Here is a 27,582-nt window from a genome sequence, read left to right as displayed (position 1 = left end):
GTATGGATATGGCAGGCCGGGTGATGTCTCTGTATGGATACGGCAGGCAGTGTGATGTCTGTGTATGGATACGGCAGGCAGTGTGATGTCTCTGTATGGATACGGCTGGTCATGTGATGTCTGTATATGGATACGGCAGGTCATGTGATGTCTGTGTATGGATACGGCTGGTCATGTGATGTCTGTGTATGGATACAGCAGTTTGTGTGATGTCTCTGTATGGATATGGCAGTTTGTCTGATGTCTCTGTATGGATAAGGCAGGCTGTGTGATGTCTCTGTATGGATACGGCAGACCATGTGATGTCAAAATCCCAAATTCTGCTAATCTGGCATCTGATCATCCAGAAAACTGGATAATCCAGCGCTTGTTTCCAGCACAGAACAATGGTACCTGCTAAACTGAGGTATTTCTGAGAATTTCTGCTCCTCTCTGCTTCTATCTTCTGCTTCTGGTTTTTCCATATTATATAGAAGAAAAAAATAGATTATTAGATTTTCTGGATTATCAAATGCTGGATTATAGATGCACAATGTTTTGTTTAAAGAAATCAACAGGGGGTGAGCGGCGGGATCCCCCGCCGCAAGTCATTTTCCCCGAGTTGTGATTGGGGGGGAGGGGGGGGGGCATGCCTCTCTTGGCTAATGGACGGCCCACTCAGCCAATCAGTGACCGGAGCAGTGTCCCGCCCTATTCACTGACTGGCTGAGTGGTCAGTCCATTAGCTGGGTTGTCACGTGTCAGCGCCGGAGATCCCAGAGCCTGGCGGGGGTCCCGTGAAGGGTCCCGTTGCTTACTGCAGGCACAAGTAAGTCCGGCTCCCCCCTGCCGGCTGCCTGATTTTATAAATTGCTGGACTACTTCTTCAAATGATGTGCGCTCACATTCAGTAGCAGAGGATCCTGTGGGTGCTCGCATTGTATGGTCAGCTCTCCTGTCACATGGCAGCTCTGTAGACATTATACTGCCTCAGTTGTGTGAGTGTGCAAAATTACTTGGTGTCAATTTTACCTAAATGAAATATTAGTTCTAGTTTCACCATAACTTATATGATAAAATAATGCCAAGAAGTACAAACGTTATGGATAGTAGGGAGCCAGAAGGAAAAAACATAAACTAATAAAAGATGAAGTTTGTCACAACAGGAAGGGGTTAAACTGCAGAATTAGGAAACAAAAACTGATATTTGCGCCCCCCCCCCCCCCTCCCTCGGTTACAGAGCCCGCAAACCAGAACCAGACCCACAACACACCGCTCTGTACACAAGGCTGATGTTATCTACCTCCGTGTGTACAATAAAGTTTGTTGAATAATAAAAAAAAATCCTCAGTAGCTTCTCCGCCTGTAAGCCCCGCCCCGTCTCCTAGGCAACAGCAGGACGCCTGCAAAATGCGGCCGGATGTTTAGATTCAAAGTGAAGAGAAGACCGGGGCGCTGCGCGGTATCACCAGGAGGAGGAGCTGGGTGTACGGTGCACCGGGCGGACAGGACACTCTCCGGCCTCACTGCCTGCCACAGCCGCGGCACTACAACTCCCAGCACAGCCCACGAGTCGCAGGTAACGCACCGCAAGCGGTTTATTTATTTAAAGGAGCGTTTTCTTCTAGCAGCATATACAGGTTATTACACCTCATACTGTATACAGGCGTAATATATCATATATATACTGTATACAGGTGTATTATACCTCATATATACTGTATACAGGGGTATTATACCTCATATATACTGTATACAGGGGTATTATACCTCATATATACTGTATACAGGGGTATTATACCTCATATATACTGTATACAGGGGTATTATACCTCATATATACTGTATACAGGGGTATTATACCTCATATATACTGTATACAGGGGTATTATACCTCATATATACTATATACAGGTTATTATACCTCATACTGTATACAGGGGTATTATACCTCATATATACTGTATACAGGGGTATTATACCTCATATATACTGTATACAGGGGTATTATACCTCATATATACTGTATACAGGGGTATTATACCTCATATATACTGTATACAGGTTATTATACCTCATATATACTGTATACAGGTGTATGTGTAGTATTATATCTCATATATACTGTATACAGGGGTATTATACCTCATATATACTGTATACAGGGGTATTATACCTCATACATACTGTATACAGGTTATTATACCTCATATATACTGTATACAGGGGTATTATACCTCATACTGTATACAGGTGTATGTGTAGTATTATATCTCATATATACTGTATACAGGGGTATTATACCTCATATATACTATATACAGGTTATTATACCTCATACTGTATACAGGGGTATTATACCTCATATATACTGTATACAGGGGTATTATACCTCATATATACTGTATACAGGGGTATTATACCTCATATATACTGTATACAGGGGTATTATACCTCATATATACTGTATACAGGGGTATTATACCTCATATATACTGTATACAGGTGTATGTGTAGTATTATATCTCATATATACTGTATACAGGGGTATTATACCTCATATATACTGTATACAGGGGTATTATATCACATATGTTAAGTCTAAATTTAGATGTTGACCCCTCTCTGGAGAAGAAGTCAAAAACCCAGGTACAGGATGGTTTTTAAATATATCTAGAGTTGTAACCTGCAGTATTACCTACTCGTCACTTACTGTATACAGGGGTATTATATCACATATATACTGTATACAGGTTATTATACCTCATATATACTGTATACAGGTGTATGTGTAGTATTATATCTCATATATATTGTATACAGGGGTATTATACCTCATATACTGTATACAGGGGTGTTATATCACATGAAAGCTGGGTTCACACTATGTATATTTCAGGCTGTATTTGGTCCTCATGTCAGGTCCTCATAGCAACCAAAACCAGGAGTGGATTGAAAACCCAGAAAGGATCTGTTCACACAATGTTGAAATTGAGTGGATGGCCGCCATATAACGGTAAATAACTTCCATTATTTCAATATAACAGCCGTTGTTTTAAAATAACAGCAAATATTTGCCATTAAATGACGGCCATCCACTCAATTACAACATTATGTGAACATAGCCTTTCTGTGTTTTCAATCCACTCCTTGTTTTGGTTGCTATACAGCCTCAAACATACAGCCTCAAATATACGTAGTGTGAACCCAGCTATATACTGTATACAGGTTATTATATCTCATATATACTGTATACAGGGGTATTATACCTCATATATACTGTATACAGGGGTATTATACCTCATATATACTGTATACAGGGGTATTATACCTCATATATACTGTATACAGGTGTATGTGTAGTATTATATCTCATATATACTGTATACAGGGGTATTATATCTCATATATACTGTATACAGGGGTATTATATCTCATATATACTGTATACAGGGTTATTATACCTCATATATACTGTATACAGGTTATTATATCCCATATATACTGTATACAGGGGTATTATACCTCATATATACTGTATACAGTTATTATACCTCATATATACTGTATACAGGTTATTATACCTCATACTGTATACAGGTGTATGTGTAGTATTATACCTCATATATACTGTATACAGGGTTATTATATCTCATATATACTGTATACAGGGTTATTATACCTCATATATACTGTATACAGGGTTATTATACCTCATATATACTGTATACAGGGTTATTATATCTCATATATACTGTATACAGGGTTATAATACCTCATATATACTATATACAGGTTATTATACATCATATATACTGTATACAGGTGTGATTACTTTGCACAGCCCTGATGGTGAATTCTCCCTCTGTTCTGCTCTATAGATGCTATGATCACACTGACCGCAGCATCTATAGGGTTAACTGCCTCAATCCAAGCTTTTCCCGGGTCTCAGCAGTTGTGTTGGGTGCCCGGCTATCACTGACAGCGAGGACCCACCGCGGATGGAACGTCCATGAGTGGTAATGCACTGCAAAAAAGGACGTACAGTTATGTCCTCGGTCAGGAACGGGTTAAAGGGAAAGAAGCCTGTAACCTGATGATACGTCCCCTTAGTGCCCGGGGTGCCGAGGGTGAAGGGAAGTTTCTTAGCTTCATCCTTGACACTAATTTTTGTGATGGAGATCAGTGTCCTGGGGGCAGTAGCCCCGCCCCCAGCACAACAAAAGGTCTCATTAACATATTGAATAAACTGCTAATATCCCGAAACCGCCGCAGAAGATGAAGGTAATAGCGCCCCATGCACTATAGCAGGGGTACTTACCGGGGTCTATTGTCAGGTGAAGGTCCGAGCTGAACATCAGTAGGAAACGTGTTTTGTTACTTTTCACAAACGTTGTTAAACTATTTACATACAGAATTGATGCTTATAAGTGGGAAGACTGGCATTTTTTTCTCGCTCACCAGCCCTTTGAAATTAGGTACAAAGGGGATGACTGCCCCCAGTAGTATATAGCCCCCCTGTGCGCTCTCCCAGTAGTATATAGTCCCCCTGTACACTCCCCCAGTAGTATATAGCCCTCCTTTGCACTTCCCCAGTAGTATATACACGCCCTGTGCACTCCCCATTAGTATATAGCCCCCCTTTGCGCTCTCCTCCAATAGTATATAGCCCCCCTGTGTGCTCTCCCCAGATAGTATATAGCCCCCCTGTGCGCTCCCCCAGTAGTATATAGAAACCCTGTGTGCTCCCCAGTAGTATGTAGAAACCCTGTGCTTTCCCCCAGTAGTATATCGCTCCCCCAGTAGTATATAGAAACCCTGTGCTCTCCCCCAGTAGTATATAGACCCCTGTGCTCTCCCCCAGTAGTATATAGACCCCTGTGCTCTCCCCCAGTAGTATATAGACCCCTGTGCTCTCCCCCAGTAGTATATAGACCCCTGTGCTCTCCCCCTGTAGTATATAGCCGCCCCTCTGCTCCCCCTCCCATCTAGCTTAAAACACAAAAAAACACTTATACTCACCTGGATCCACACGTTCCTCTCCTCTTCCCTCTTGTGGCCGCACTGCAGAGGTCACAAGAGGCCGCTCTCCCCTTGTCCTGGCGCCGGCGCTTCAGTGACATCACTCGAGCGCTGACACCAGAGACAGAGAGCGGCGCTGCGGCCAGTGAGGGGTGAGTGACAGGGCCAAGGGCTCCCTCTCTGTCAGTGCTGCTGCATGGTATCTATGAGCGCTTGTTACGAGCGCTCATAGTCACTGTGCAGAGCGCAGCTCAGTATACAGGTATACTGAGCTGCAGCAGGGGTCCGGAGAGCTGGCCTCCGCAGTCCCTGCACAGTCGGCTGCGGGACGGCTGCAGCGAGTCGGCCGGCCTCCCGAAGATGACGTCCTTGAAGAAGATGGCGGACTGGGTCGGTCGACACGGATCATGTATAGTGCACCACACTTCCGGGTACACGGGCGGGGGTGAGGGGACACGGGAAGGGGGCGATTCACAGACATAACATACATTACAAAGTTGTATAACTTTGTAATGTGTGTTATTCTGTGAATAATTGCTAAGCGCCGCACTACCCCTTTAATATGACAGATTTTTATATATATACACACACACACACACAGTATACCACTAGACATGGTTACTTTGTGGGGGAGTTGTTATTGAATGAGTCCTCTATGGGGCTACCCTGTAATATATAGGTGGCATCCATCGAGTACCCTGTGTCATCCTGTACATATGCAAGGTAATGGGGTATTCCGGAGAGAGAGAGAGAAAAAAATTTTAATCAGCTGATGTCAGAAAATTATACAGATTTGCAAATCTCTTTTATGTGCTGCCGTCCATGTCAGGGATTGTCCAGAGCAGCAGCAAATCCCCATAGAAAACCTGCCCTACTCTGGACAGTTCCTGACATGGACAGAGGTGGCAGCAGAGAGCACGGTGTCAGACTGGAGAGAATACACCACTTCCTGCAGGACATACAGCAGCTGATAAGTACTGGAAGACTGGAGATAGTTATTAATTAAGGACTCTAACCTGCTTATAGCCCCTATAGGGCACGAGATGCTGAGGATGAAGATACTGTATGTCTCTTACCTTCCTCCTCGGCACCATTCCTGTTAGCAGAGTAATCCTCGGTCCAGAGCACCGTTAGGAGCACTTCCCCGCCCCCATCTCGTGTACCAACCCACTCCTAATATCAATGGAGTGAGTGAGTGGGCCGGCTCGGACTATGGGGGTGGACAGTGCTGCCAACAGCATGGGATCGATGCCGAGGGGGGAAGGTATGAGACAGACTTTCCTCCTCGGCGTCCCGCGCACTATAGGACCTGCTGATAGTTCCCCTTTAAAAACAAGTACTGGAGTACCCCTTTAATATGACTGCTGTATCCTGATCAGTTACTAAGGGCGACTGCTCCACTTTACCCAGTTTAAATCTCTCCCCAAATATACTAAGAGTCATACAAGGTTTGGCCAGCAGGTGTCACTGTTCATTGTGCTTTTTGTGCCCTGTATCTCAGTGGGCGATGTGTTCTGCTCATAGCCGGGTCCTGTGAGGCTTATGTTGGACTGTTATGTTTCATTACATCGACTACGCCATTGTATACAGACAAAAGTATACACGTCGCAGTTTTTTTTAATATAAGTCAATGGAAAACGGGTTCTTCTGTATGGCACACTGCAGAAACCACTACTAGAATCTGTTAACATATAGGTTTTTACCCTTCCCAAGAATGTAAAACGTATACTTATAAAAAAGCAGTGTGAACTCGACCCTACCAAGAAGCTCTATAGCAGCTGGTTTCATCTGTCACAAAACTACAAGCCTCAGCATGCCATCTAATACTAGGAGCTGTAGTCACTGGGGGCGTTGTAGTCATATGAAGCGTGCCCTGCGGTCACTGGAGATCCTTGCCCTTTACCATGACCTTACCGAGCTGTCTGACATCCAGGGGCCACGTGTTGGCTGCCGATCTGCTGCGGGAAGCTCTTCTATTGCCGCATTAAAAAACAGATAATTGATGCCGCCGTTCTGGTAATTGAAGCCACCAGATTTTATTATTGACACAGTGTTCTGATAATTGACGACATCTGGAGATTGAATGGCTTTATTATTACTGCTATCCTATCTGTATTGATTACATGTCACAGCCTCATCATCCGACAGTATATATAGTATACATGGAAGGCTATGTCTGGGTGCAGTATACCTGATACCACCTCACATGTACCATGCCTTATCCGTATAGCAATAACCTAACTTTGTATTCTGTTACAGTCCCCTCCCCCACGTCGCAGCAGTGTACTCCATGTGATGGGCCCGGGGTGTCCGTACCAGCTGTAGCGCATCCTCTCCTTATTCTGTTAGCGGACCAGCCTGTATTCAGGTCACTATATTCTGGACAGAACTCTTTTGGAAAGGTAGGCAAGAGTCTAGGGTCATGTATCCGCTCAATGTACCCTGCTCCTAATCTAGCTGTACTGTGCCTGAGCCCCTTGTCACCGTACGTATTGTCTTTTTACAGCTTGTTATGTCATTATGAGAACCCCTCAAAGACCTTCACCTCGCAAGAATCCGAAGCAACCTGCAGCAGCACCACCTCCTCCTCAACCCTCCCCGAGGGGTAAGTATCACCTTCATTAGGTTATTCCTCGTATTTAAAGGGGTTTTCTGGAGCAGGCTAAAAATAGAAAATACAACCATACTTGCTTCTCCAGCCCCCCAGTCCACCACCCCCCCAGTCCACCGCTCTTCTTGCCCACTCCTTCTTTTTTTTTCTCATCCTGCATCTGAGACGAAGAGCTCGGAGCAGGAGCTCTGGAATCATTGGCCGCAGTGCTACTCCATCTTGCCCGCTCTAGAGTGAGCAAAATGAAGACTGATGTATGACTGTGTATACAATGATTTCCCTCAGTGGCCGTATGACGGTGTATACAATGATTTCCCTCAGTGGCCGTATGACGGTGTATACAATGATTTCCCTCAGTGGCCGTATGACGGTGTATACAATGATTTCCCTCAGTGGCCGTATGACTATGTATACAATGATTTCCCTCAGTGGCCGTATGACTATGTATACAATGATTTCCCTCAGTGGCCAATTGCAGGAAGGCTTCATCTTAGGCTGTAGAAACATAAAAGATTGTTGGCAGAAAAAGACCACTTGGTCCATCTAGTCTGCCCTATTAGTATTTCCCTTATTATCTCAGGATAGATTAGGATCTGCTATCCTAATAATAGATCTCACCAATCCTAATAACAGATCCCTATAGATGACACCTAATAACATCCCTATGGATGACATTTAATAACAGATCCCTATAGATCCCACCAATCCTAATAACAGATCCCTATAGATGACACCTAATAACAGATCCCTATAGATCCCACCTATACGAATAACAGATCCCTATAGATGACACCTAATAACAGATCCCTATAGATCCCAACAATCCTAATAACAGATCCCTATACATGGCACCTAATAACAGATCCCTATAGATCCCACCAATCCTAATAACAGATCCCTATAGATGACACCTAATAACAGATCCCTATGGATGACATCTAATAACAGATCCCTATAGATCCCACCAATCCTAATAACAGATCCCTATAGATGACACCTAATAACAGATCCCTATAGATCCCACCTATCCTAATAACAGACCCTGCTTATACTGCATACAGACCCAGAGATTCTCCAGCTCTTTCTATGTACTTTGGATGACTGTAAGGCCTAACATAAATGGCTCCCCCGCCTCCTCTCTGCTCTATTTTACCTGTAATTTATCTTATTACAGGACGACCTGACAGCAGGCGCAGACGGAGCTCCCAGCGACAGAGACGCTACCGCCCAGGAGCGAGAGCCATGATGGAAATCAGGAAGTATCAGAAATCAACTGAGCTGCTTATCCGGAAAACTCCGTTTTCCAGGCTTGTAAGTGGATGTGATCTCTGTGGCCCCTCCTGTTTTGGGTTTAGTGGTGTGTGGGGTCAAGACTTTTACCCGTCAATTGTTGCAGGTTCGAGAAGTGTGCATGGAATATACCCGTGGTGTGCCGTTCCTATGGCAGAGCGCAGCACTTGCGGCACTACAAGAGGTTGGTATCCTGGCCCTTACCATACAATGTCCCCTCAATGTAAGGCTGTGACCTGCTGAGTCACTTGTAGGCAGAACGTCCCTTTGCAGTGGCTGGGGTGGGGGCGGAGTAGGATAGCCCCTCGTATTACATCCATATGCCATCCATCCATAAGTATAACTATATTAGTTGAGATGACCAAAAATATTTTTCTTTCAAATCAACTAATCCACAATCAACAAGTGCCAGAGATTCCTAATTAATTCCAGTAAAAAAAAAAAAATCTTAGGTCTTCCAGTACTTATCAGCTGTTGTATGTCCTGCAGGACTTGGTGTATTCTCTCCAGTCTGACACAGTGCTCTCTGCTGCCACCTCTGTCCATGTCAGGAACTGTCCAGGGCAGGAGAGGTTTTTTATGGGGATTTGCTACTGCTCTGGAGAGTTCCTGAAATGGACAGAGGTGACAGCACTGTGTCAGACTGCAAAGAATACACCACTTCCCGCAGGACATACAGCAGCTGATAAGTACTGGATGACTGGAGATTTTTTTTAATTAAGTTAAATTACAGGTCTCTGGCACCAGTTGATTTAAAAGAAAAAGTTTTTTGCTGAACTACCCTTTAATAGGTTATTGTGTAGGTTGTGCAGTAAAATACAAAGGGCAATGCCGTTGCTTTATGAAGGACGTAATGTGGTGACTGTTCTATCCACAGTCAGCTGAGGCCTTCCTTGTGCGGCTCTTCGAGGACTCCTACCTCTGCAGTTTCCATGCAAAGAGGGTGACTCTCTACGCCAAAGACATACAGCTGGCCCGAAGGATCCGCGGTCTGCAGGATGGACTGGGATAACACTATAAAGAACTTAAATTAAATCAAGTTTTATATCAATGAGAATATTCAGGAAGTTTTTAAGAATCTTTTAATAATATGGAGATGTCCGAAAGACTAAAGTGCGTCTGATTTTTGCTTCGGACAGATGACATCCAATCACAGTGCAGCTTCCGTTTATATATGAGCTGTGATTGGTTGCCACCTGTCTGACACAGAAACCAGACCCATCTTTGTCTCGGATGGACTGACGCAGTCGGGCCATTAAATATTCAGGTTATTCAGTTTATTTTAACTCTTTTCTAGTTTTATGTTCCTGGGAAAGCTGGGTGACCACTGCCATTGTAACCTGCTGTATTTCCTGAGAATCTGTAGATATGTAAGGACACCTAGAGGCACCATATTGGCGGTCACTAGAGTGGTTTCACTTAGTGTAAATCTGCTCATCTCTAGGGGGTCCCTTTTCTTTCACGACGTGTTGGTGACCCCCTCACTTCAGCAATAATGCAGATCTCTGGGCCGCTGCAGCAGCAGAATACGGATTTATAAACTCCAGGCGTGTGAACCCGGCCTGCCGCTCATCTACTGAGACAACCTTATTGTTGCCTAATGATGTCAATGACTTTTTTTTACGCCATTTTATATGAGCCATATTTACTATCTTATATCTTACTAAATAAAATATGTACTTTTTTATATTTTATGACGTGCAATGATTTTTTTAACTTAACCCCTAGACGACCTAGGACGTACCTGTACGCACTGGCCGCCTGTCACCAAACGACCCTGGGCGTACCGGTGCTTCCTGGGTTATAGCAGGTGGGGGTCGGCTGCAGTTAATAGCCGGGCCCTTACCGTTAATGACAGGCTGCAGCGATCACACTGCAACCTGTCATTAACCCCTTGAATGCCGCGATCGCGAGGGTCCCAAACACTGTGTCGGACCGCAGGAGGTCTCTTGCCTTTCTCCGTGCGGTCCGATCGACGCTCTGCTCATTGAGTCTGCCACAGGGAGGGAGTACACAGGGAGCTGTCAGTAAGTTCAGGGAGTATAGGGAGCTGCTGTCAGTATATACAGTGAGTACAAGGAGCTGCTGTCAGTAAGTGCAGGGAATACACAGGAAGCTGCTGTCAGTATATACAGTAAGTACACAGGGAGCCGCTGTCAGTGTATATACAGTGAGTACACAGGGAGCTGCTGTCAGTATATACAGTGAGTACACAGGGAGCTGCTGTCAGTATATACAGGGAGCTGCTGTCAGTATATACAGTGAGTACACGGGAGCTGCTGTCAGTAAGTACAGGGAGTACACGGGGAGCTGCTGTCAGTATATACAGTCAGTACACGGAGCTGCTGTCAGTATATACAGTGAGTACAGGCAGCTGCTGTCAGTAATTGCACAGAGTACAGGGAGCTGCTGTGAGTATATACAGGGAGTACAGGGAGCTGCTGTCTGTATATACAGTGAGTAAACAGGGAGCTGCTGTCAGTATATACAGTGAGTACACAGGGAGCTGCTGTCAGTATATACAGTGAGTACATGGAGCTGCTGTCAGTATATACAGTGAGTACATGGAGCTGCTGTCAGTATATACAGTGAGTACAGAGAGCTGCTGTCAGTATATACAGTGAGTACACAGGGAGCTGCTGTCAGTATATACAGTGAGTTGCTGTCAGTATATACAGGGAGCTGCTTTCAGTATATACAGGGAGCTGCTGTCAGTATATACAGGGAGTACAGGGAGCTGCTGTCAGTATATACAGAGAGTACACAGGGAGCTGCTGTCAGTTTATACAGTGAGTACAGGGAGCTGCTGTCAGCAGCTCCCTGTATATACTGACAGCAGCTCCCTGTACTTACTGTATATACTGACAGCAGCTCCCAGTGTACTCACTGTATATACTGACAGCAGCTCCCTGTGTACTCACTCTATATACTGACAGAAGCTCCCTGTATATACTGACAGCAGCTCCCTATGTACACACTGTATATACTGACAGCAGCTCCCTGTACTCACTGTTTATACTGACAGCAGCTCCCTGTATATACTGTCAGTATATACAGTGAGTACAGGGAGCTGCTGTCAGTATATACAGTGTGTACATAGGGAGCTGCTGTCAGTATATACAGTGTGTACATAGGGAGCTGCTGTCAGTATATACAGGGAGCTTCTGTCAGTATATAGAGTGAGTACACAGGAAGCTGCTGTTAGTATATACAGTGAGTACACAGGGAGCTGCTGTCAGTATATACAGTGAGTACACTTGAAGCTGCTGTCAGTATATACAGTGAGTACAGGGAGCTGCTGTCAGAATATACAGTGAGTACAGGGAGCTGCTGTCAGTATATACAGGGAGTACAGGGAGCTGCTGTCAGTATATACAGTGAATACACAGGGAGCTGCTGTCGGTATATACAGTGAGTACACAGGGAGCTGCTGTCGGTATATACAGTGAGTACACAGGGAGCTGCTGTCGGTATATACAGTGAGTACACAGGGAGCTGCTGTCAGTATATACAGTGAGTACACAGGGAGCTGCTGTCAGTATATACAGTGAGTACACAGTGAGCTGCTGTCAGCATATACAGGGAGTACACAGGGAGCTGCTGTCAGTATATACAGTGAGTACACAGGGAGCTGCTGTCAGTATATACAGTGAGTACACAGGAAGCTGCTGTCAGTATATACAGGGAGCTGCTGTCAGTATATACAGTGATTACAGGGAGCTGCTGTCAGTATATACAGAGAGTACACAGGGAGCTGCTGTCAGTATATACAGGGAGCTGCTGTCAGTATATACAGTGAGTACACAGGGAGCTGCTGTCAGTATATACAGGGAGTACACAGGAAGCTGCTGTCAGTATATACAGGGAGTACACAGGGAGCTGCTGTCAGTGAGTACAGGGAGCTGCTGTCAGTATATACAGTGAGCTGCTGTCAGTATATACAGTGTGTACATAGGGAGCTGCTGTCAGTATATACAGTGAGTACATGGAGCTGCTGTCAGTATATACAGTGAGTACAGGGAGCTGCTGTCAGTATATAGAGTGAGTACACAGGAAGCTGCTGTCAGTATATACAGTGAGTACAGGAAGCTGCTGTCAGAATATACAGGGAGTACAGGGAGCTGCTGTCAGAATATACAGGGAGTACAGGGAGCTGCTGTCAGTAAATACAGGGAGTACAGGGAGCTGCTGTCAGTATATACATTGAGTACACAGGGAGCTGCTGTCAGTATATACAGTGAGTTGCTGTCAGTATATACAGGGAGCTGCTGTCAGTATATACAGTGAGTACACAGGGAGCTGCTGTCAGTATATACAGTGAGTACACAGGGAGCTGCTGTCAGTATATACAGTGAGTACACAGGGAGCTGCTGTCAGTATATACAGGGAGTACACAGGGAGCTGCTGTCAGTATATACAGGGAGTACACAGGGAGCTGCTGTCAGTATATACAGTGAGTATAGGAAGCTGATGTCAGTATATACAGTGAGTACAGGAAACTGCTGTCAGTATATACAGTGTGTACATAGGGAGCTGCTGTCAGTATATACAGTGAGTACAGGGAGCTGCTGTCAGTATATAGAGTGAGTACACAGGAAGCTGCTGTTAGTATATACAGGGAGCTGCTGTCAGTATATACAGTGAGTACACTTGAAGCTGCTGTCAGTATATACAGTGAGTACAGGGAGCTGCTGTCAGTATATACAGTGAGTACACAGGGAGCTGCTGTCAGTATATACAGTGAGTACAGGGAGCTGCTGTCAGTATATACAGTGAGTACAGGGAGCTGCTGTCAGTAAGTGCAGGGAGTACAGGGAGCTGCTGTCAGTAAGTGCAGGGAGTACAGGGAGCTGCTGTCAGTAAGTGCAGGGAGTACAGGGAGCTGCTGTCAGTAAGTGCAGGGAGTACAGGGAGCTGCTGTCTGTAAGTGCAGGGAGTACAGGGAGCTGCTGTCAGTAAGTGCAGGGAGTACAGAGAGCTGCTGTCAGTAAGTGCAGGGAGTACAGGGAGCTGCTGTCAGTAAGTGCAGGGAGTACAGGGAGCTGCTGTCAGTAAGTGCAGGGAGTACAGGGAGCTGCTGTCAGTAAGTGCAGGGAGTATACAGGGAGCTGCTGTCAGTAGGTGCAGGGAGTACAGGGAGCTGCTGTCAGTAAGTGCAGGGAGTACAGGGAGCTGCTGTCAGTAAGTGCAGGGAGTACAGGGAGCTGCTGTCAGTAAGTGCAGGGAGTATACAGGGAGCTGCTGTCAGGTGCAGGGAGTACAGGGAGCTGCTGTCAGTAAGTGCAGGGAGTACACCTGAACAGCTTCTGTCAGCTGCAATTCACATTCCAAAACTGCTTACACTGTTAGATGCTGTTAGGTCAGGCAGACACATGATACATCTTATATACCTGTCTGTGCTTCTACAACATAGAACAATGCTTTTATTCTCTGGTACAAATAGTCAGAGGCTTTTCCAAGCTCCTGACAACAGCAACCTGCGATGCCTCCTCCCCTCACCCTCAGGCCTCAGCAGACAATAAGGAGACTTGTGATCAGCAGGAGAGGTTGTCAGCCAGAGACAGTGATCCTTTCTTGGGGTATTACCTCCAGCAGTGGCATCGCTAGGCAGTTTTATTCAGGGCTCACGCCCCAAATAAAATGCCTGCCGCCCCGGATCTTTTCTGCCCCGGCATCTTGCGAGACAGATGTGGCTCTTTTGATGGCCGCATCTGGTTCGCAGGTTGTCGTGGCTGCCCCTCCGCCTCACATTCTGCCCACCCGACATTGCGCCTATACGTGATCCTCCAATCCAATCAGCGCACTGCGGGAGCGTGGAGCCGTCGCGGCGCGCGTTGATTGGATGCGTGCAGCACGGCAGGCCACAGCAGCTCCACGCTCCCGCTCTGCCCTGATTTGATTGGAGGATCACGTATAGGCGCTATATCGGGTGGGCAGAATGTGAGGCTGCCTCTGTTACCGGTGTGGCGCCCAAGGTGGAGGTGAGGAGACTGGAGAGGAGACAAGGGGGAAACCAGAGGGGAGGCACAAGGGGGAAACCGGAGGGGAGGCACAAGGGAGAGGCTGGAGGGGAGACACTAGGGGGAAACCGCAGGGGAGGCACAAGGGAGAGGCTGGAGGGGAGACACAAGGGGGAAATTGGAGGGGAGACACAAGGGAGAGGCTGGAGGGGAGGCAAGGAGGAGAGTCAAGTTAAATTGCAGGCAGGAGGGGAATTTTTACAATGGCACAGACGCATTAATACTATATAGGGGGCACAGCAGAAGGGGCATTGTTACTATATGGAGGGTACAGCAGGCACATTATTACTATATAGGGGGCACATCAGGAGGCATTACTATATAGGGCAAAGCAGAGGACATTTTTACTATATGGGGCACAGCAGGAGGCAATATTACTGTATGGAGGGCACACTGGGGCATTATTACTATATGGAGGACACAGCAGGAGGCATTATTACTATATGGGGGCACAGCAGGGGACATTATTGCTATATTGGGCACAGCAGAAGGCATTATTACTATATATAGGAGGCACAGCAGGGGGCATTATTACTATGGGGGTGCACAGCTGGGGCATTATTACTACATGACACCAAGCAGTGGAATTACTACTATATGGGAGCCTATAGGTGGGAAAAGGGAAGAAAGTTGTTGTAAACGTGCAGAGCCTAATATGTTTGTCTGGCAGGTTCTGAAGAGATGAATTGCAGCTGGAAGAAATCATCATGGAGGTCCGGGCCGGATGGAGAGGAAAAGGGAAAGAGAACAACTGAGATCAAAGAAGACGTCACCTGTGAGTCACTGAATGAAGTTTTGGCATTTTGTAGAACGTTATCTTGTAGGAGTTCCCTGAGGTATAAAGGTTGGGAAACACTGGCCTAGAGGATAGGAGCTAGGGCAGACCTCCCAGAGGCTGTGTGTACAGGGGGCGCTGTGAAGGAGCTGCCTGGGCAGTGGTGTGCACTACTACCAATGACAGTGACCCTGACAGGAGCCCAGGCGGGTGGCTGCCTGTGTCTGCTTAGCTGCAGTTATGATGAGTGGCGGCAGTAGATCTGGGCTAATAGAGCGGTCATTGGGGTTACTAGGCTCTGCACTGGGCTCCTTCACTAACCGCTTATGATGGCACTCAGAGGGCCCGGGCCCCTGATGTTTTAGGACCCTAGCAAGGCCCCTGCCCACCACTGGGGGCGGCTTTGTTTCAATAAATAGTTTGAGATGAGGAAATCTTCATCACTGTTTCTACTTCATGCCTTATGATATAATATCACTAGAGGGAAAGAAATGTATGTTTTCCATAAATTTCGCCTGCAAACTGGTATCCCTGACTTTTTGTGAGTAGTGTATTGTCCCGGGATTGGCTAAGCTTCCATAAACCTCCAGTCAGCACTTTAGTTTGCTTAGGGGAAGGTTAACGTGACATTCATGTTCTCTGTGGCTCAATCTTTCCAGTACTTATCAGCTGCTGTATGTCCTGCAGGAAATGGTGTATTCTCTCCAGTCTGACACAGTGCTCTCTGCTGCCACCTCTGTCCATGTCAGGAACTGTCCAGAGCAGGGGAGGTTTTCTATGGGGATTTGCTGCTGCTCTGTACAGTTCCTGACATGGACAGAGGTGGCAGCAGAGAGCACTGTGTCAGACTGGAGAGAATACACCACTTCCTGCAGGACATACAGTAGCTGATAAGTACCGGAAGACTGGAGATTTTTAAATAGAAGTAAATTACAAATCTATATGACTTTCTGACACCAGTTGATTTGAAAGAAAAATATTTTTGATGGACAACGGAGTGGTGTATGGAGGAAGAATTATGAAAATTGTGTCATTGTCCAAAAACGTTTGGCCCCGACTCTATATTCTTATATTACACAGAGCCCATCGCCTTTGTCTTATCCATCATTCCATCTCCCTTGACTTCTTCTCAGCTCTGAATTCATCCTCTCCTCCGGTGGCCAAGGTCAGCACAGTCACGTCAGCCCCATCGTTCATCAGATGAAGCGATAAAGCCCGGCACAAGGACAGGGTCATAGGATTCTGCTGCGTGGAAATGGTTTAAAGAGCCCCCTCCATCTCCGCTATACAGAATTACCAGCAATGTAAACAGCTACAGGCCGAGCAGGGGAAACGGTAAGCTCTCCTCGAATAAACCCGCCACCACCTTTACCTCTACTTAATAAACATACAATAGATTTGTGGTCTCCCAACATGTAGCTATCCAGTGGTGAATAGTATACTAGCCCTCTCCTGTCTGCTCCTCTGCTGCACTCCACGCTGGTCCTAAGTCTTCACACACCTCCTCACCTGCTCCCTCCTAGCCGCAACTGCAGTGCTATTTCTGGCCACTAGGGTGCGCAGGTGTACACTATGGAGAAGGAGGAGGTTCTTAGCTTCTCTGTGGCGTATGGCTGCCGCAAACCCCCGCTTACCCGATGTGTGGGCAGGGGGGGCATGGCAAGGTGAATGGGGGCGGGTACATGAGTACACCATTCTGAATAAATGTCCCGCTATATGTTTGGATGGACTTGTGCTGTATTGTGTACAAAGCCACATTTGCTTTTTTACTTTTTGAGTGGATACAAATAAAGGACTGTGTGATGGATTTGTGTATACTCGGCCAGTGATGGTGGTTGACGCCAATGCTAGTCCAGCACACAGGTGTGATGTTGGTATCTGCTTTGTGTATGGTCGGTTTGTATCCCCAAAATGGTCGGTGACCTGCAGGGTTGTAATGGGTTCCTTGGGCTCTTGTCACGGTAGACCTGAGGCAATAGAACCACCTGGACTATCGGTACCGCTACCCACAGAAAGGGAAAAAATAACCCAAGGTATGTAACTGGTGTGTATAGGTGCTGGTGGGGAGGAAAGGATGACTGAGTCCCAGTGATGAATATATAGAACAGCTTTACTGTACAGTCTCTTAGTAGTACAAAAGACTTTTGCAGAAATAGCTAAATCGTTGTACAGGCTTTAGTGCTTAGACTTGGTTGTGCTGCGGAGATACTTAAAGGAGTAGAAGATAGAAGAGGTAGTTGTAGCGGTGCTTGAAGAGTTTAGAGTAGAGTAGAGCAGCATAGAGTAATTTGTCAAGGGAGTCCTAACCCACTGTAGTTCTGTGCTCTGCCGGAACTTTGAGAAAATACTTGAGAGTGAGAAGTACTTGTACTCGTGTTTAGACTATGGTCTGAGCACCTTCTGCCCTACAGTGTTGAGGTACTCGTCCTTATAGGGTGATACAAGCCCCAGTCTTGGTTACCTGGGTAAAGCTAAGTTGCAGAGGGTGTCCCGGTTAACCTGCACTGCAAGATAGATTGATTTTTTCTATCCAGGCTAGTTCCTCTTGTGTAGTAGGATACTGCCCTGCACCTTGTAGAGTGGTTCTCGGCATGGGCAAGGATGCTCCCCGACTTGTCTCCCTTTGTAGTGTCTAGCACTGCATAATAGATGGGAGTATCTTCTTCTTCTGTCCTATCATCTCTCACTTTACTTCTTCTTATGCACTCTTCACCCTCTCACAGCACATTTTAGATATGCTGGAGATAGGAAGTCACATGGGTAGAGAAAATGTAGCGCAGTCATAGTCAGTTTTCTGTATGGTGAGGAAGCAAGACAAGATGCACCTAACCGTTTCTCCTCCAGCACTTTACTAAACCCTATGCAGTGTTAAACCCCTTACAGGAGTCGACACGTCAGAGATTATCTCAACCCATGTCGTGAACCAGGAGGGTCACAGTGCAGGACAGTATCCACAAACAGCAAACAAGCTAGGAACTGATCCGGATAGAGCAAAGTTGCTAAAGCCTAGTAACTCTATCTTGTCAGCAGGGAACCCTCAGCATTCCGCTCATCCCAGATAACAGGGTCTGGGGCTTGTGTAACCCTCATAGGACGAGTCACCCGACACTGGTGGACATAAGGTGGTGCGAAGACCCAAAGGTCAAAGCACGGGCACAAGTATTCTCTTCTTTTTCTTCAGTATTCTTCTACCTCATCCTCCAACATTCCGGCAGATCACACAACTACTTGGGTTGGGACACTCACAACATCCTCCTCTCTGCTCCTCTGATTTTTCTACGTCTCCCTCAACACGCAACTCAGTCAGCACTATACTCCTATCACAGATCTGGATCCTGTGTTGTCAAGTGTGTCATCAAGTGTTTTATCAAGGGATCTATCAAGTGTAACATATTATGTCAATGCACAGCTGTATGTCCTGCTGTACCCCAAGAACTTCCAGAGTAAAATAGAGATTATTTATGGTCACTATGGTCACTACACCACTCGGGCCCACCGTGATAACATCCTAAGGGACCACTCAGTAGCCTGGCAGGTCACTGACCACAGGGTAACAAGGTACAACCGGCCCTTTAAACTAAAAGCAGGTGTGCCACCATACCTGTGTGCCCAACCGGCACTGGCGTCACAACATAACATCACTGGGCCCGGCTGTATCTCGGCCAACCACCACCAGGGTGGTGTCACTCTCTACCATATAGCATGTGACAGGCCGTACCTCCGCTATAGCACCGTGGGGGCTTACCACATATATCCCACCCAATGAATTGCTTATATTGCACCAGTCCCTGGAGTGATGTTCTTTTCATTCTAGCCCTTAGAATAACATGAGGATATAGAGTATATAGTGGGAGGAATAGAATGCTGTTCAGTGAATGATTTCATTGATACCATCTGTCCTATCGGTTCAGAGACTGGATCTCCCCATTGGTGCCTCTGCTTTGGACTGAAGGAGAGAGAATTCACAGCGAGTGGATATTCCACATCTATAGCTCTGGTCCTTGCTCCTCTCCCACCAATCTCCAGCCCCCCCTCCCCTTATTTTCCTAGGCTCCTCAAGGTTATGCCCATCACTATATATACACCAGCCAGTATCTCCTAAGTGTGAAGCTTCGCCATGGTCCCAGTGCTGCTGCTGCCATCCATCTTCCTCCTCCTCCTCTTCCTATACTTAGGATGTTCTCACCCCAAGGGTCGCCTCTCAGGATGCAGCCAGTACCCCCCACGTCCCACACCGCTGCCCTTCTTGGGCAATCTGCTGGATTTGGGGCACATCGATCTACCCTGCCACTTCATGCATCTGGCTCAGAAATACGGCCCCATCTATCGACTCAGCTTCTGGGGTCAAGGTAGGTGCGTGATGCTGCTGGGTTTTCTGTTTCAATATATTTATTGGATTTTTAACATATTTTTAGAGACAGTTGTACACCATTAGCTGCTGGGCTTTCTATGGGACTTTCTTTCTAAAACTAGTGCTTAAAGGGGTACTCCGGCGAAAATGTATTACTTTCATATCGTTTCAGAAAGTTATATAGATTTGTAATTTACTTCCATATAAAAATCTCTTGTCTTGCAGTACTTATCAGCTTCTGTATGTCCTGCAGGAAGTGGTGTATTCTTTCCAGTCAGACACAGCGCTATCTGCTGACGGGGACTGTCCAGATCAGCAGCAAATTCCCATAAAAAACCTCTCCTGCTCTAGACAGTTCCTGTCTCGGCCAGAGATGTCAGCAGAGAGCACTGTGTCAGACTGAAAGGAAAACAACATTTTCTGCAGGACATACAGCAGCTGATAAGTATGGGAAGACTTGAGATTTTTACATAGAAGTAAATTACAAATCTATATAACTTTCTAAAACCAGTTGATTTGATAGAAAAATATGGATAACCCCTTTAAAGTATAGGGAGGCAATTTAGTGACAACTAATAGCATGAAATGTTGTCACTTCTCTTACCTGCGGCCTTATTATATGTCAGCACAGTTCATTGTTATGGGATAGCATGTGTTTCGTGCTGACTGCTGTGTTATATGGGCATTCATATATATTGTATTGGGCCTTCATAGGCTTCACTGGAGCTCATATACATAGCATGTGATGTAGCTGGAGCATGATGGCGTCACAATGTGTCATCTATTGTTTTACATAGGACTTCACTGGATGATTACATTGACCAAACAGAATCTGCTCACTGGGTTTACTTTGCGGTGTAGCAGAGCTCAGTTTGTCAGTGCGTGATAGGATAAAAAAATACGCACATAGGCTATGTTCACACTACATAAGTTCCGTAGTAACGGCCGTGATTACTACGGAACTCACGTAGTGCTGCAGCTGAGGGAATCCCGTCCAGAGTGTATATACATAGGGGGACATTTATTTAGTCCGGCATTTTTTGCGCCGGGCGTAAAAATGTCCCCGCAGCTCCGACAGTACAGAGATTTAGAGGCGCATTGCCTCAACATAAATCCTGTGCGCACCAGAGCTCAGAGCTGGCGTAGGTTTTCTTATCATTTTTCATTGCGAAAAATGATAAATGAAGCGGACTCAGTGCACGTCCTCCGTTCTGCCCCCTCCACACCCCCTCCCCGCCCCACTGGCGAAGGTGGCGTAAAATGGCCAGATGCAAATATTTTATTCGCAAAACGGCCATTTGCGAAAAAATTAATTTGCATCTGGCCATTTTACGCCAAAAAATACAACCTCTTAGTTTGATAACTTTCCCACATCCGAATTCATCAACAGTCAAGATCATCCGTCCGGTACTGCAGTACCAGCCAGGATGATATTCTCTGACACTGGCCGTTCTGTGACTTGGCCGGGTCACGGAACGTCCGTTGTCTTATGTCATGTGAACATGGCCATAGAGGGAAATTTATCAAACATGATGTAAAGTGAAACTAGCTCAGTTGCCCCTAGCAACCAATCAGATTCCACCTTTCATTTTCCAAAGAGTCTGTGAGGAATGAAAGATGGAATCTGATTGGTTGCTAGGGGCAACTGAGCCAATTTCACTTTACAGCATGTTTGATAAATCTCCCTCATACTCTTTGGGGCCTGTGCCAAATGGCAAACCCAGTTTTGGGAGTAACGTATGTGGTTGGGTATAGATGTGAGTATTCAGACAGTTCAGTGCTACAGTAATGACCATTCCTGGTGCTTCTCTTCCTCCATCATCTTCTCCCTCAGATGTTGTCGTATTGAACAACGCAGCTCTGATCCGGGAAGCTCTGGTTAAGAAGTGGGCCGACTTTGCCGGCAGACCCCATAGCTATGTCGGTACGTCCATGGTGGGAGGGTATTATTGAGGTGATTGATGGCCGTCTTCCTCATTGGCGGACATTGGGGATCTTAGCTCACACTCTGTCTTTGTCATTCATGGTGTAGGGGACTTGATTTCACTTGGAGGGAAAGATGTGTCTCTTGGAGACTACACTCCTGTCTGGAAGGTGCAGAGACGTCTCGCTCACTTATCCTTACAGAAACGGGTGAGAAGGGGTCTGGAGATGACACTGGCAGCGGAGGCCAGGGAGCTGTGTCAGGTGAGTACCAGGTATCGCTATGGCCTTTAGTGGTGGGATAAGTGACCATCATGTCTGCCAGGATAGGAAGAGAGAAGGCCAAACCCAGCCACCATTCCCGATAAGGAGCGTTTATGACCAATTCTCAGCTGGTGATTAGGCGCCCTACTTTTTGGGGTTGTTGGGGTTCCCCCACCAGTCATATGTCAGTGGCCTATCTAGTGAGGAATTGTAGGATACTGAGAGTCCTTTTCCCCACAGGATTTCATGAGCAGAAATGGGGATCCAATCGACGTGGCAGAAGAATTTTCCAGGCGGACGTGTAAAGTGATCGCGGAGCTGACGTTTGGCACATCGGTGGGATATTTCATTCTTTTGTACTTGACTGACTAAGCACTTCATGGTACACAATCATGTGTGTAGAATTGGCGCAAGACATTGTGAAACCATAATGTATTATCACGAGCCTTGAAAGCTATATGAATCTATACATTAGGGTGTGATGTAGGTTAAGTCACATGTTGAGATTTATTGGGAGATTCCCGACACTGGGAACCATCACAGTCCATCATATGATCTTCTCATCTGCATCATAGATACTTTCTTGAGTCCTCTTCTTCTGACAAGTTGATGAAAAGTTATATTCAGCCATTTTCTTATAGGCTACACTTTTTGTTGCTTGTTAAAGGGGTTATCCAGCGCTACAAAAACATGGCCACTTTCCCCCAACTGTTGTCTCCAGTTTGGATGGAGTCTTGAAACTCAGTTCCATTGAAGTAAATGGAGCTTAAATGCAAACCGCACCTGAAATGGAGACAAGAGTAGGGGGGAAAGTGGCCATGTTTTTGTAGCGCTGGATAATCCCTTTAAGGGACTGTTGTGCATATTTGCCTTTTTGGAGTCTGACAAAACTGGTTGGCTTCCCGTCTGCTGTAATCTTGTGTGTACAGGTTGTCACCCAGCTTTCTCTGAATCTCATGTAACATAATAGAAGTAGATGACTCATAGACTGTGCAGGTGGTGGTGGTCTTTGGGTTTTTGTATCTCACGTCCCCCTTGGTCTCTTGTAGTACGAGCTGTCAAACCCCACGTTCCAGGACATCCACCGCTGCGTTGTTAATATAGTTAAGCTGTTTGAGGCTCCGGCTGTCAACATCTTGGATTTCATCCCATTCCTGAGGGTAAGAATGGAACAAATACCGCTGTCACCTGAAGATTTGTTTGGTCTTACGTAGGATTTAGGAAGTGGCAGATTAAATATCTCTTACGACGACCTTCATCCTACTGAGTTCTCTATTCATTCAACTGGACTAGGAGTGGGAAACCTCCGAAATATGGACGATATACAACCAATGGGATTCTTTGGTCCAGCACCCCACTTACCTCCTCAGTCGGGCCTGTGTGTAGGGTGCACCTTGCTCCATGCCTCAGTTTAGTGGTGTAGCATGGAGGGAGTTTCCCCCAATGCGAAATGTTAAGAATATGGACGTAAACCTTGCCACTCCGTATCATACAAGATGTGAGACTACGACGGTAAATTAGTATTTAACTAATAAAGGGGGGGTATCTCCCTACTGGGGGCCTCTACCTAATTGGAGGGGGATCATCTACCTACTGAAGACTTATTCTCAATGAGAGGGATTAGGTAACTACTGGGACAGGTAGCTAGTGGGGAGGGGGTGAATTACCTTACTACTGGGGACATCTACTTGACGAGGAAAAACATGGCCACTATTTCACAAACAGCACCTCTCCTATCCTACGTTCAGGTGTGGATTTTGCAGTTCTGTTCCATTGAAGTGAATAGAGCTCAATTGTAGTTACATAGTTAGTACAGTTAGAAAAAAGGCACATATCCATCAAGTTCGACCAAGGAGAGGATGGGTGAAAGGAAAGGGGAATGGATGAAGAAGAAGGGGGGATAGATAAAATAATTGTAATACCACACATAACCTGAGGACAGAGGTGGCGCTGTTTGTTCAAGAAAGTAACAGATTTTTCTTGGTACCCTCTTTAACAGGGGAGTATCTACTTACTCGGGGCATCTACATGGGGAGGTAATTACCTGCCTACTTCTGGCATCAACTTAATAGGGGGGAATGATCTACCTTCTGGGGGCATCTATCTAATAGGTAAATGGCCTACCTTACACAGATCACTACCCCCACCATATTGTATTACATTTTATTCAGTGGGAGTTGTAATCCATGTGAGGCTGTAGGTTTTGGACAACCTCACGTGGATTACGACACCCATCAGCTATGTACATCCCCCCCATCCTTATAGTCTGTTACAGTGAATCAGTACATATACCTATAGTCCACAGAGCATTGCCTATACTGGATATACTCGCTTCCTACTTAGTATGATGATCTTTTTTATTCTCCCCTTTTCCTTCTTCCGTATAGAAGTTTCCAAACAAATCCTTGACTCGTCTTTTAAAGGCTGTGGAGAGGAGAGACGGCTTTGTGAGGAGTCAGATGGAGAGACATAAGGTGAGTGGGGGACGGGACGCCATCTTGCAGTGACTTATCCTCTAACAGAAATAATGTGATATATCCGTCTCTGGCAGCTTCATCTCCCAGAAGAAGAATCACCAGAAGATATTTTGCATGAAATGATGCGATTTCTTAACGAAAATAAGAAGGTGGAAGGTGGAGAGGCGTCAGATCTCACAGAGGAGCATCTGCACATGATCATGGTCGACCTGTTTATTGGAGGCACCGAGACCACGGCATCTGTATTAACCTGGGCAGTGGCCTTCCTCATCCACCACCCTGAGGTACATACAGCATAGTATAATGAGGCTAGACAGGAAGTGTTGGACCTCACAGATAACCTGTGACTGCTAAACCAGGTCAATAGGGCCCACTTAAGACCCTATTACACAGAACGATTATCGGCCATATGTAACCAATATCGGCTGTTACTGCTGCCGTCGCTCCGTGGAATAGGAGCGGCGGCAGCAGAAGACTGCCACTATCCCCCATAGGCTGCCCTGTCACTCTAGCGATCACCTGGACCCCCCTGCACCTTTCCCCGCACCTCCCCGCAGCCTCCCCCGTTCGCTGCCACTGCCTGTAGTAGCGAGCAGGAACAAGGCGCTCGTTTGCTCCTCTAATTACCCCGTGTTATAGGGGCTTTACTGCCCAAGTAAAAAAGATGTAATCCGCCCCATCCCCAGCATGACCAGAGGAGTGATATAAGAAATATAGGATGTGGCAGCAGAGGCTTCAAACCCCTAAAGAAATTCAGATCCTTATTTTCAGACCCGGCCACTAAAGCATATCAGAACCTATTGTTGGTCTCCACTAAACCTACATAGAGAGCAGGTACTCCTGTCATTTTGACAGGAGTCTCTGCTTCTCTACAATAAACAGCGATGTGATGCGCATTGCTGTTTACTATATGGCCTTCTGAGATAAGCAGTGATGCTATCCATCGCCACTTTACTCCTTATACTCCATTGGCTGATCCTGATTAGAGTTGAGCAGATTTCGAGCATGCTGGAGTTAGTTTGAACCCAAGTGTGCGGCATTTGATTATTGATTATGGTAAATCCTAAATAAACTTGATCACCCAGCTTGTGCAAAACTTCCCAAATCAAATCTCAGAAGGTTCAGTCCCCTTTAAACCAGACCTGGTTTTTCTTGCTTATTGTTCTATATTTCTGGCTTTTCTTTACTTCCAGGTACAGATGAGTGAAATTACAGTGCTTGGCTAGGCGGTAGGCTTGTCAGCTCTGTGCCGCTAATCTCCGGGGGCCTGGAAAAGCTGGATCTAGTCCTAGGGAACTTCACCCAGTTTCCCAGGACTGGATCCAGCTTTTCCAGGCACCCGGAGAGGAGCAGCATGAAGCCTTCGCTTCCCTAGTACTATAAATTAGTTCATCCCTACTTTCAGGCAATGATGCGGCAATGTGCCCGAAACCCCATATGGCAGTGACACGGGTAGTTTTGCCAATAATCTGGCAGCCTGCAAGGATTTTCAGGCATTAAACTATTGCATCATCGGTTTAGTCAGATAAAAACCTTGACACCAAACCCTGAGGTGACGTCTAGCACGTTCTCAATACTTCGTAAAACAGATGATGCTTAGCAAATGTTCTTCTTTCAGGCTCAAGAGAAAATCCACCAGGAGATCCTAAGAGCGGCGGGGCACGTCCGGTACCCCACATACTCAGACCGTAACAGCATGCCATATCTCAACGCCACCATCTCCGAGATCCTGAGACTTCGCCCGGTGGTGCCCATTGCAATACCACATTCTACCACTAGAGACACCAGGTAAGTGGTAACAGGAAGAATACAAATTGTACAGTCCTACGTGAATCTGTTTATAATTTCTATATCAGACCTTTATTTCCCATCCAGTGTCGCAGGTTTCACCATTCCAAAAGGGACAACTGTGATTCCAAACATCTATGCAGTTCATCATGATGAAACCGTCTGGAAGAATCCGGAACAGTTCTGTCCTGGTAGGTGCCTACTGATAACTTTTTTTAAATGGCTGCCTCTATAGATTTTAGGTATTTGCTATGTACATCTATTACATAAGTGTAATGCATTGAGTGAGAATAACAAAATCCTTTTCTTCTAGAACGATTTCTGACCAATCCTGAAGGTAACGTTTCTTCCAGATCTCTACTCGCTTTCAGTACGGGGGCAAGGCTCTGCATCGGAGAGGCCACGGCCCGCATGGAAATATTTTTTTTCCTCTCTCATCTTCTGAGAGATTTTTCCTTCTCTCCTCTTTCACCGACTCTTCTTCCCGACCTTCGAGGTGTCTTTGGCATTAATCTGAAATGTCATCCTTTTTTGATTCGGTCTCTTCCTCGGGAAGTCCCAGCAGTATCGGGAGAGACCTCTTGATCCAGCAGGAGCAGATCCATTTTAGTTGGACTTGAGTCAGGAGAAACTTCATTAATTCTATAGTGGTACATGAAATTTCTGGAGGAGAATGGTCTTGGTTGGGCTTAAAATTTTTAAATGGGAAAATATGAATTATAATCAATGTGATTTTTTTTAAAATAGTATACATCCATGTTGTGTCCAGCACACACCAGTGGGGTGAATAGGAAGTGACTAAAAGGGAACCTGTCACCCCTGTGCTGGGGTGAAGAAGGCCCGACCCCCTGCCAGAGCCCCGGATACTTACCCTATCTCGCCAAGTCCCGTTCCTGGAGCCGGTCCCGGGACGGAGATATCCCCGTCTGAAGCCCGGCGCGTGCGCTGCTGAGATGAGTCCAATGGCCATAGAGAATGACGGTTCCATTCACTCTCTATGGGTATCGGACTCATCTCAGCAGCGTGCGCGCCGGGCTTCAGACGGGGATATCTCCGTCCCGGGACCGACTCCAGGAACGGAA

At 46.1% G+C, this 27,582-nt stretch overlaps 2 protein-coding genes across 2 annotated transcripts; both read left to right on the top strand.

Annotated features, from left to right (window-relative positions):
• Nucleotides 1-1,358: 1,358 nt before the first annotated feature.
• CENPA (centromere protein A) lies at nucleotides 1,359-10,596 on the top strand. Its single transcript, XM_069944245.1, has 6 exons — nucleotides 1,359-1,558; nucleotides 7,261-7,403; nucleotides 7,508-7,606; nucleotides 8,787-8,923; nucleotides 9,009-9,086; nucleotides 9,780-10,596. Exons 3-6 carry the CDS (start codon nucleotides 7,522-7,524, stop codon nucleotides 9,912-9,914), a joined length of 435 nt encoding a protein of 144 aa, XP_069800346.1. The 5' UTR covers nucleotides 1,359-1,558; nucleotides 7,261-7,403; nucleotides 7,508-7,521; the 3' UTR covers nucleotides 9,915-10,596.
• Nucleotides 10,597-19,814: 9,218 nt separating this feature from the next.
• On the top strand, nucleotides 19,815-27,202 carry CYP21A2 (cytochrome P450 family 21 subfamily A member 2). The gene is made up of 10 exons (XM_069944165.1): nucleotides 19,815-20,046; nucleotides 21,883-21,972; nucleotides 22,081-22,235; nucleotides 22,476-22,571; nucleotides 23,285-23,395; nucleotides 24,623-24,709; nucleotides 24,787-24,996; nucleotides 26,331-26,500; nucleotides 26,588-26,691; nucleotides 26,814-27,202. The coding sequence occupies exons 1-10, from the start codon at nucleotides 19,815-19,817 to the stop codon at nucleotides 27,083-27,085; spliced, it is 1,527 nt and encodes a 508-aa protein (XP_069800266.1). The 3' UTR covers nucleotides 27,086-27,202.
• The last annotated feature ends 380 nt before the right edge of the window (nucleotides 27,203-27,582 follow it).

Source organism: Dendropsophus ebraccatus, chromosome 10 (genome assembly GCF_027789765.1).
Source record: "Dendropsophus ebraccatus isolate aDenEbr1 chromosome 10, aDenEbr1.pat, whole genome shotgun sequence".
Lineage (NCBI taxonomy): Eukaryota > Metazoa > Chordata > Amphibia > Anura > Hylidae > Dendropsophus > Dendropsophus ebraccatus.
Note: the sequence above shows the minus strand (reverse complement) of the source record. Positions and strands in the feature narration are given on the sequence as shown.

Coding starts and splice junctions, on each gene's coding strand:
- CYP21A2 (XM_069944165.1), top strand. CDS start 19,815: ATGGTCCCAGTGCTGCTGCTGCCATCCATCTTCCTCCTCCTCCTCTTC. Junction 22,236..22,475: donor AGGCCAGGGAGCTGTGTCAG/GTGAGTACCAGG, acceptor TTTTCCCCACAG/GATTTCATGAGCAGAAATGG. Junction 22,572..23,284: donor AGCTGACGTTTGGCACATCG/GTGGGATATTTC, acceptor GGTCTCTTGTAG/TACGAGCTGTCAAACCCCAC.
- CENPA (XM_069944245.1), top strand. CDS start 7,522: ATGAGAACCCCTCAAAGACCTTCACCTCGCAAGAATCCGAAGCAACCT. Junction 7,607..8,786: donor TCCTCAACCCTCCCCGAGGG/GTAAGTATCACC, acceptor ATCTTATTACAG/GACGACCTGACAGCAGGCGC. Junction 8,924..9,008: donor AAACTCCGTTTTCCAGGCTT/GTAAGTGGATGT, acceptor CAATTGTTGCAG/GTTCGAGAAGTGTGCATGGA.